The 11,172-nt window shown below is 38.5% G+C and overlaps 1 protein-coding gene across 2 annotated transcripts in view; it reads left to right on the top strand.

Annotated features, from left to right (window-relative positions):
• zdhhc3a (zinc finger DHHC-type palmitoyltransferase 3a) overlaps positions 1–11,172 on the top strand; it is a 31,017-nt gene that overhangs the window by 7,663 nt on the left and 12,182 nt on the right. The window contains exons 4-7 of one of the 2 annotated variants that reach the window (XM_015043565.1): positions 232–328; positions 554–635; positions 1,641–1,771; positions 6,342–10,034. In XM_015043565.1, coding sequence (XP_014899051.1) covers positions 232–328; positions 554–635; positions 1,641–1,771; positions 6,342–6,500 — 469 coding nt within the window. In that variant the 3' untranslated portion in view covers positions 6,501–10,034. Of the gene's footprint in view, positions 1–231; positions 329–553; positions 636–1,640; positions 1,772–6,341; positions 10,035–11,172 lie in introns of those variants that run through there. The other variant, XM_015043564.1, reaches the window with a different exon arrangement.

The following is an 11,172-nucleotide window of genomic DNA, read 5'->3' as shown; positions in this document are numbered from 1 at the left end:
GTGTGTGTGTGTGTGTGTGTGTGTGTGTGTGTGTGTGTGTGTGTGTGTTTACATACACTGATGTATGTTATCTCTTAAAACCATTTTTTAGTTTGGTGTTTTACTTTCTGAGGAACAATATTACCTCAAGAGAACCTGATACATTTATCAAGATATATTTTGTCCTGATAAATGTAACATAATCCATCGCTGCTTTATGAGCTGAATTCCTTCTCTCCGTCTGATTCCCAGTGTATGCAAACGATGCATACGGAAGATGGACCACCACTGTCCCTGGGTCAACAACTGTGTTGGGGAAAACAACCAAAAGTACTTTGTTCTTTTCACAGTAAGTTCACAGGAAAACTCTATTATTGCATCTATTTGCTTTTTAAAAATGACATTGAAAAGCTGGAAATCTGGATGTTTGACATGAAAGCCTGTTAACTGCTTACTTCTGTAATGCTTCCATTTTAACTTGACACAGTTTCTCAGTGGTTGTCAGGAAGCTGGCTATTTTTTATAGTAAAATGTTTCACCACATGGTCTCACCACTGTTTCCTTTTGGACCTAGATGTACATTGCACTCATCTCTCTGCATTCTCTGGTCATGGTGGTCTTCCATTTCCTCTACTGCTTTGAAGATGATTGGACAAGTGAGTGGGTTTTTCTTCTTCTGTTGCACCTTGTCTCAGTGATCTAGATTCAAAAGCAAACCTGCATCTATGCTGCAAGAATCTCTTTATAATAGTTCTGCACATTTAAGCAATAAAATAAAATTATTGGGCTTAGATTAATGTCTGTGTTAGTGTGTTTACAAGAGATTTCAAATGTGCATACTCTTATTTAAAAAAGGGAGAAGTTGTTGTGATTCAAAAACTTAAAACATAATAATACCCAAACTTATTTTTTTCCAAAAACATTTTTTTTTTATTTCCAATACAATTTAAATACACTATTACACTAGTGTTATAATGTAAATACACTACACTATTTCAATATAGTGATTGAAATAGTGGATTTATTACATGGTTACAAGATGTGATAAGATTTGTCTCAAACATGATGCTGCATGATTTGTGAGAAATAATTGGATGTTGATATAAAGTGATACGAACTGATATTTGTCTGTTTCCTACATTAGGTCCCTGTTGATAATTATGAGAAATAATAAATGTGATCAGATTCTGAAGATGGATAAAACATTTGGTTATCACAATCAGAATTCATTTTGTTATTGTGCAGGAAAGCACAATAAAATGTAAAAACTAGCAACTCAAAGGTTAAAAAAAAAGTAAACTGATCAAATTTCAGAAGTGTGTAGTTCAGTACTATAATCTAACTCTGCTAGAAGGTTGGTGACCTCTGACCTAAACTCTAAAGTAATTAAGAATGCTGACAAGATGATCAAAACAGGTCAATCAGGTTTTACCTAAATTATTTCTGTTAGTACTTTGGTTTGCAGAACTGCCTAAATTAGAAATCTGTCTTTATATAAAGTAAAATGATCCGCCCTCAGTTGTGAACCTCCTGATTGAAGTGTTAATGTTTTACTGCAGCAGTCAACAGGAAGTCATTGTATCTGTGAAGAGACTTGAGCGTTTAGTTCTTCATCTAACCCTTGACTTGCCCTTTCACTTCCATGTCCCTCCATCACCCAGAGTGCAGCTCCTTCTCTCCTCCAGCAACAGTCATCCTCCTCATCCTCCTGTGCTTTGAGGGCCTCCTCTTCCTCATCTTTACCTCTGTGATGTTCGGCACCCAGGTCCACTCCATCTGTACCGATGAGACAGTAAGTTACCCGCTCAGTGGAGACTGACTTTCCTTTGCTCTTCTCTCATAACTTCCTGTGGTTTCCTTGTCCTCGGTGGACCTTCCCTCAGCTCTGCCTTACTTAGTCAGTTTTGACCTTCAAGTTCTGATATTCACCAAAAACATGCTTACCAGGTTTGAAGAATAAGTTGTTTTTATTTTGATTTTGTGCAAATTTTTGTTCACCCGTTTTGAAACTACAGCAGTGCTTTGCCAGATGGACACTTTCATTTTCAGATAACACAGGAGTGCCCAGAGTCGGTCCTCGAGGACCGACTTTGATAACAGCTCAAGGAACTGATTTAGTTCTTTATATAAATAAAGCTGCATGGGTTTCACAGCTTGATGCTGTGCTGTTTGCTCTGCAGGTTGCTGGTTAGTTCCGTAATTATCACAATAAAGAATAAACGGATGTCTATGCTGCTACAACAATCTGCTGTTCCCTCATACCTTTTCAGTCAAGTTGGAAAGCTTGTCACAATAATCCATAAATCAATTAATAGCATGATAAATTAAAAGGAGCTCAATAACTTCCATTCTGATTGATTAATACTTTCTGAATGGAAACTGTTTACAAACTCCCCCATGATCCGTTTCATTTATGATTTAAGTTGTGTGTGGTTTTTATTTCTATTTTATTTATTTTGTTTGCTTTGTTTGTCTTTTTAGGAATTTAAAATACGAGTCCATTAAAAGTGCCAACTTTGCATGATTTTGTAAATTATGATAATTTAATGCAAAGTTGGCATTTTTAATGGACTTTCAATGCAACTTTTAGAGCAACTTTGCATTAAAAGTGTCATTATTTACCGAATGACACTTCATGACAACTGTCATAGACATTCATAAAGACTTCTTTATGTTTATGACAAGTGTTATGTCATGTCAGTCCCCCTTCACACCCCTTCAAATAAAGTGTTACTTTTTTTTTTCTTTTTGTAATTATTATTTTCCTAAAAACATAAACAAGACAGGCTTAGCCTGGCGGTGGCACAAGTAAAGTATGGCGGGCCGTCAGGTCTATAATACACTGGGGAAACCCTGGTGTTGTCACGACAGGCCTACAAGTTTGTACGTCTATTATTTTGGCAAAAGGATATTTGCACATTTTCACTTTTTGAAACACATTTTCCAGCCATCCATCTTCTTCCGCTTATCTGGGGTCGCGTTGTGTGGATAGCAGCCTAAGAAGTGAGGCCCAGACTTTCCTCTCAGCCACTTGTTCCAGCTCCTCCAAGGAAATCCCAAGGCGTTCCCAGGCCAGTCGAGGAACATCGTCCCTCCAGTGTGTCCTGGTCTTCCTCTGGGCATCCTCCCGGTGGGTTGTGCTTGGAACACCTCACCAGGGAGGCATCCAGGAGGTATTCTACCCAGATGCCCATGCCACCTCAACTGGCTCCTCTTGACGTGAAGGAGCAGCGGCTCTACTCTGAGACCCTCCTGGATGACCGAGCTTCTCAATTGGGTGTCTTGGAGAGGCCAGACACCCTATGGAGAAAACTCATTTTGGCCGCTTGTATCCCTGACCTCATTCCTTTGGTCATGACCCAAAGCTCATGACCGTAGATGATGGTAGGAACGTAGATCGATCGGTAAATTGAGTGAACTCATTCGTGAACAAGATCCCGAGATACTTGAACTCCTCCACTTGGGGCAGGACATCCCCCCTGACCCAAAGAAGGCACTCTGACCTTTTTTGGCTCAAGACTATGGCCTTGGATTTGGACGCACTGATCCTCATCCCGGCCGCTTCACACTCAGCTGCTAACCGTTCCAATGAGAGCTGTAGATCACAACCTGATGAAGCCAGAAGGACCACATCATCCTTCAGAAAGCAGAGATACGAACCTAAGGTCACCAAAACGGATCCCCTCAACACCTCGGCTGCACCTAGAAATTCTGTCCATGAAAGTAATGAACAGAATCAGTAACGAAGGGCAGTTTTGGCAGAGTCCAACTCTCACTAGAAACGAGCCCGACTTACTGCTGACAATGCAGACCAGACTCTGACAGCGGTCATACAGGGACCTAACAGCCCATATCAAAGGGCCCAGTATCCCATACGCCCAGAGAACCCCCTACAGGGCTCTCCGAGGGACATGGTCAAACGCCTTCTCCAAGTCCACAAAACACATGTAGAAACCCTCCAGGACCCTGCTGAGGGTGTAGAGCTGGTCCAGTGTTCCACGACCAGGGCGAAAACCACACTGCTCTTCCTGATTCCACGGTTCGACTATCAGACGGACCCTCCTCTCCAGGACCCCTGAATAGACTTTGCCAGGGAGGCTTAACACATTTTCTCATGTTATAATCAAAAACATGAATTTACATTAAACCAATCATTTCAGTATCTCCATCTACCTGTTTATTCTTCATTAATTAATAAAAATCAAGCAAAGTCTCCAGTCAGTTTTACATTGGTCACTTTTAATGTGTTTCTCTTGATTGAAGCAAATAAAAAAACTCTCACTGCTGGTCTAGTTTAGATGCCAAAGCACTAAAACATTTTTTTTCAGATTTTTTTTAAATATATGATAGTTATTATGAATCACACATGGTGATTTAACAAACCATATTTAATGAAGGATAATATAATTTTACAAGTCTGTTACAGATTTTCAAACAGGGCTGATTCAAGTTTCTTGAGGCACCAAAAGGCAACAAAATACCTGTTTACTGAGGTTGATTGTCTGTAGTTTGAGGCTGTTGTGTATCTTGGTCAAGAGGCTGGATTAATTTTAGATGTAGAAGAAAATAAAGACACAATAGAATTCACCCTTCTGTCACCATGTAGTTTGATTGAAAGAAGTGTTTGATTCAACACGACAAAAAATGATACTGTTCGATTGAGATAATTATCTTAATAAAACAACAACCTTTCAAAAGCACGACTTGTCTTGCTCTCCTGCATTGGCTGCTTTGCAAACATCAGCCAATAGCATCAAGTAGTATTGCACCAGGATTGTTCAGCTTCCCAGCTGCATTTTCTTTTGAATGCATTAGATGTTCTGTATGAATAAATCTATGATTAGACACATTCTCCACATAAAAATCTTTTGGCAGGTATTGATCACTCAGACTATAAAACCTGCCAGAAGAACAGCAGGTATACTGACCCAGCTGCCTACAAACTGGAACCCATCAGTTGTTAAAGTCTGTCTGATTCTCACACTCCTCCATTTTATTTCCCACCTTTTCATCTCATCAGACACAGATCATTGATCGGCTTCATGACCTTTTTCCTGTTACTCTAGGTAATCACATTGTGATGCTGGAGGTAGACGTATATTGAAGCTATGTCTTTGTGTTCGTATTTTATTGTTGTGTGGATCTTTTAGATAAATCTCAGCTGAAGAGCTAATGGGACAAACTGACCTTTCCAAATTTCTTCTTGTGCTTTCAACTTCTTTTTGTCTGCAACTCCAAATATAAATAAATGTGAGCATGTCAATGAGCTAGCATAGCTCAGAGGACAGCAAGACACAAGCAGCTACATTATCCTCACTGCCCCTGCTGTAGTTTTTGGCAGCTCTCATGCAGAAGAAACGTGTTGCTTTCATGAAAAAAAACAATTTCAAAGAGTGCAAATATTTAAAGCTCTTTTTGTGCTCTGTACATGAGAGCTGGATGTACTGAGACTATTCAAAACAATGACAGTGACTTTCCACAACTTTGCCCAGTCGGGGTTTAAGCCATAACAGTGAAGTTGCTTTTATGTTTTCTTCCGACATCTGTCTCCGTTTCTTTTCTATCTTTATTTTTTTTTGTTCCGTTTCTATTAAACTTATAGCTTTATGGAGGATCTTTAGCCTAGCATTGCTTCAGCTGTTCTCGTTATCTCTTCAGTTTTAATGTAGTTGATTTTGACAATATTTCCACCTGCTGGAGTGGAATCAGGGGTGGAAGTTAAAATGTTCTTGCTTCATGGCGGCAGGTGGAGGAACGCTTTTAGTAGATGCTCAGAAATTTTACAACCTACAATAATCTTAATAAAAACCATCAAGTTTTAATGTGTTCATTGAAAAATCTTATTTATTCTTAACGATACTGTGAAGTAATTATAACAAGCAGCCTACAGCTAATTTCATTTAAAAAATTAAAATTAACTTAATCATATTTATTTTAATGTTTGTCAAAGGGTAATTTTCTTACAGACGACATCATTAAATTTTTTATGGTTTCAGTTGAGTGTGTTTTTTTTTATTTCTGTTTATTGTTTCTGGTTGTTTATTTATATTGAATATTTAATATATCTTCCAGTTCCAGTGTTAAGTGTTCTGTACACAATGAAAGTTCATTGATCTTTGGGAGGGCAAACTTGGATCATTATGCAGTTATCAATATTACCATTAAATTGTCTCAAAACAACAATACAATCACTTATCGCAATAATTACTGGGACAATTTATCATCCAGCAAAAATTTATGGTGTGATCTTTGCAGTCGTGTTAAATATGTTCTATTATTTCCAAATTCCTAATCATTTTTTCGCAGATAATTTTACCAGACGAAAACATGCAAACTCAAATTTGGTTGTCTCTCGTTTTCAGGGCATAGAGCAGTTGAAAAAGGAAGAGCGAAGATGGGCTAAAAAAACTAAGTGGATGAACATGAGGGCGGTTTTTGGACACCATTTCTCTTTATTGTGGTTAAGCCCCTTCTCCACCCCTGACCACGGCAAGGCTGAGACCTACCAGTATGTGGTGTGAGGGAGCTCAGGACAGGGAATGAGGCCTGGAAAAGCTGGCCTGTTTGCTCCCACTTACAGTGTACGTCCCACACAAGCCATGGACAGCTTGTCATGTGCTCTTTGTGCTGCCAACTAAGTGAGCAATGTCTTATTATTATTATTATTTTTTTTTTTGTTTGCCTTTACAAGTTGAGTTGCAGAGAAAAAGAAACACTGTCTGTCTTTTTGCGAACACTGTGATAAATCAGTTTGGGTTTTGTTTTTTCTGGTCTTTTCTCTTATTAGAAGCTGTCTGTTCTTGCTTGGTGCATAATCTTCCTGTGTTTTGTTCAAGGATACGTTCAGCCAAATTACAAAAGAAAAAGGAATATAATAGGAAATGACGTCACTTCATCCTGCAGGTACAGGGCTGTTTTTGTAGGTTAGTTGACTAAAACGGTGAAAAATCAAAATTAAATCAGTTGATTAGATTATTAGAGTAGCCAGAAGAGTTTAACCTGCAGGTTTTTATCAGGGACATGTAAAGGAATTCACCTACCTCATCTGCTGAAAAATGTATTTAGCCACTGGTTTAGTCCAGGTACACCTACTGAGATATATCCAGTATACATGATGCTTTTCGAAAGATTTCATGCCCCTTGATTTCTTCCCATTGAACAATGTGTAAAACTGTAAGAAACGTATCCCAAAAGTCTTGCAGCTGGAACTGCAGTTAAAATTGGTTCTACAAAGTTTTGGGTCATGAGAGTTGAATAAATAATTCTCTGCACTACTGTGGATAAGAGATGCAGCGATAAATCGGTGCTGATTTCCTTCATGTTGGGTGATGGGTGACTGAAGGTCTGAAAATCAGCAGGTGCAGCAGGTCACCTCTGCACACGAGTGATTAACAGTCACTTCACTTTTGCCGACTTGGTTTATTTTCCCACCTGATAGTCTGTTAGACTCAGTTTGACTGGGGACCAAAATTGCAACATTTGTTATTTTCAGCTGATACAGTTTTCTTTCACACTACAGTGTGTCAAACGAACCAAACCCTTTGAAAGACCTGTTCCCCTCCTTGCCTGTAGAGAGGCGCTGTACCAAGAAATGACATGAAGGGAAATGACATGAAAACCTCTGAAGATATTGAGAGGAGCTTCTTTCTTCATAAAACCAAAATCAGATTTTAGTTGTAGGATTTTTCTTTTGGTGTTGGTAAAATACCACAAAAGCCGTTATTCCAGCTAGCATTAGACTCGCCTCTCTATTTTGGTTGTATGAGGCGAGTCTAATGCTAGCTGGAATAACGGCTTTTGTGGTTAATGAGGACTGAACAGGGCTGGTATGAATGCATACTTAACATTTTTGTCACTATATTTATATATAGTATATCTATATATTTTTGGACTTTCTAGACCAAAGAATTTGCATTAAGTCAAAATCTAAATCGGCAGGTCAGGCTTTTAAATGATGGGTGATCTGTCAGAAAACTACAATCAGTGGACTCCTATTATGCACTAGTTTGTGCCAATCTCTCACCTACAATCCTATGTAAATACATTGTGACTGAATTGTGATGGAAGGTGAACGAGTTCAAGGTGTGAGACACGTTAGGATTTATCTGTAGGTGTACAAGCTGCTACACAGCCTCTAATCATCTAAAATATTTGTCTTCTGCTACACTCCTAAGATGAGCTGAAATGGGAATTTAGTGGTAAATATATTCTGTAATTTAGCTGAACGATCTTTGTATTTTTTTTTTGTTTTGTTTTTTTGTGTTTTTGGACTGGCAAAATTCCGTTTCCTAATTGAAGTGATTCCTTTTTGAAACCAGATCCATGAGCTTTTAATTGCTGCCAAAAGCTGCACATCAGCAGCTCCTTTATTGCTGTTTCAAGTTGGGTTGAACTATTTTTATTTATTTATCTTTATTGTTTTGTATGAAGGGCAGATTCTAAGAATCAGAGAAACGAAAGCTGTTTAGTTTACCTCTGATCAGCCTCCATCTTTGCCGCTTCGCTTCTTTTTGCCTTCAGTCTTTCACAGAGTTCTCAGGTGTCTCGGCGTCACAACGTTTGTTTATTTTTGTATTTTGGAAGTGCAACAAGTGGTGAAAACATACTGAAGCTAAGTGCAGCACTGATGCATCACGCTTTCAAAAAAAGCCAATAAATTATGACAACTGTTGAAAATGTATCAGGAAAGGGAAAACCAGTGGGAAACGGATTCAGATGTTGCCACTTGTTGCAGCTCAAGCATTTTCTCTGAAAACTCAGACCTGAAGGTGACTTCCTGTTCGGACACTCGGTCAATAATAACCAGATGTATTATTTATGTTTTTATACCTCCTTTTTTTTTTTTTTTTTTTACTATTTGTGGTTTGAGTTAGAGGTAGGCGATAGACTTAAAATCTTATCACAATATTTCATGGTGCTATTGTGATAATGATACAAGTGCTAAACTATTATTACTTTACAATCTGTTTTAGGAAGCTGAATGGCTGCATGACGGTAATCACAGCCCCACTAACACAAATACTGCTTTACAAAAAAGGCCTGTTCCTGATGGCAGTTTCTTAGAGAAGTGTGATTTCTATCCGTTGACTACACACTGTCACTGCGTTTGACCATATTTTAATATTTATTGATGATCTCATGGAACAAACAGTGGAAAAATGGTAACACTTTTTCTTTCTTTTTTTAATTTTCAAGAGTCATTATTGTAATTACCGTAAATCAAAATTCTTCAAAGAAAATTTTCTCGAAATATATAAAAGATGTGATAAATGCCCAGCCCCAACTTAAGCTCTTTGAATTTTATAAAATTGTGATAAAAACTCCATTGGATACTCAATGTCTTACGGTTCTAAAATATTTGAAAGGTACTGCTGTAAACATTTATTTTCTCATGTTGTGGAACAGGCATGGGCCGGGCTGGTTCCTGTAGAGGAAAGTCTTTGTAATGAGACAGAGGAGGATGTGCTAGAGTGACTGCAGTATTCTTCGGCTCATTGAAACACACAGTAACTCACACACACGCCCTTCTCCCACCTCTGGCTGCTTACTACACCACAGCTGGCTGAAATAATGGATATGTAAATGTTAGTGGATGCCTTTTCATCTATTACTAAAACACGAGGTGAAATCTGAACTTGAAAAGTTGACTTCTGAAAACTCAATTTGCTCCTTTCACTTAAAAAAAAAAAAAATCCCAAGAGAGCAAATTTTGCATCCGCATCAGTATTGTTTTTTCCACCACTTTGCATGGTATTTTATCAACTTGAGGGATACAGAGTCTGTTATGAGACACCGGAGCCTCTGTAGTAACGAGACCACCCTGTGCTGTGGTTCTGTTTTGTTCTACACATCTGTGTAGTAATGTCTAAAGAGCAATAGATGTCATTACTTTAATATAGTAGTTTTTTTTTTTTTTTGCTATAAATTATGTAAATACTGTGGTGGCGCAACCATGACAACCCAGGAGCTAGATCTTATTACATCATTTATGCATTTCCAAATGAAATCAACAACCAGTAAACCCAAAAACACATGTTTTTTTTGTTTTTTTTAAATAATACCCTGTAGGTATTTAAAGTTTGAATAACTATATTATTTAATTGTGGGGGGTGTATTGTAGCCCCCTAGTAGTCTGTCACAATACAATGAAACTGCTGCATTTTTGCTCATGGTTGTGACCCGTGCAGGCCCATGCCTCTTCTGGATTGTTTAACTCTGAAACTTCAGGGACAGAAAACTTGTGTTTGATTTTTCTTGATGCCAGCATTTATTTCCTGATAAGCTTTGGTATGGAGAACTGGCTCACTGGTGTCTTATTGTGTATTTGACATAATTGTAATATTTCATGCTGCACCAGTGTGGAATATTCTTTCCTTAACACACACACACAACCTTTGTCTGTCTGTAAATGTGCATCCTCAGCCAAAGAGTGTGTGTTTCCCAACACCAGCTGGATTTGGTCATATCTTTCAGTTACCACTGCTGTAAACCCTGACTTGTGCTTCAGCAGTGAGATGTTTGTTGAAACACTGGCTGTATGAAAACAGAGTAGATTCTGTTAGTTGTATTGAAGAAGGAATTATCCTCTAACCTTCATTCCCTGTTTGTTCATGAGCGTTTATCACTCTGCTGTAAAAACGCGCCAAAATCAGCACAAAGCCCCACAACGTTCTGCTGATTTGGTGGTCTTTGATGTGAAACCCTCTGAAGGAGCGCTGGCTCGTCTTTAAAAGCTTCGGCTGCTGGAAGAGGAGCGGAATCCGGCGTGGATCGGAGTTGGGCCGGAATACCTGGCATGGCATCCTGCACCGTTCTGGACTGCGTTAAAGCATTTAGGAAAGTCTAAACCTTCACCATTCATACTTACACGTGCTTAAAAAAGACAAAGCTGCACTTTGTTTTTATTGTTTTCATATTCTCTATGAAGCTGCGTTTCCATTGCAAATGTGCGCAAAACTGTTCATATTCTGATAATGTCGAGGGGGGGAAAGAATCGCAAATGCGGTCTTCCCTTTAAATAAAAAATTTTATTAAAATCACACGTGACAAGTCATTAAAAATCATGACAGCGACGGATATAAACAAGTTACATGAGATACATTCATAACTCAGTCATGATGGCGCAAGAACTCATCTGTAAGCCATCAGAGGAGACGTCACGTCTCATTCAGGAATTGGAGCAACGAGCAGCTA

The sequence above is a fragment of the Poecilia latipinna genome, unplaced genomic scaffold (assembly GCF_001443285.1).
Source record: "Poecilia latipinna isolate Pla-1442-1.1 unplaced genomic scaffold, P_latipinna-1.0 Scaffold639, whole genome shotgun sequence".
NCBI lineage: Eukaryota > Metazoa > Chordata > Actinopteri > Cyprinodontiformes > Poeciliidae > Poecilia > Poecilia latipinna.
Note: the sequence above shows the minus strand (reverse complement) of the source record. Positions and strands in the feature narration are given on the sequence as shown.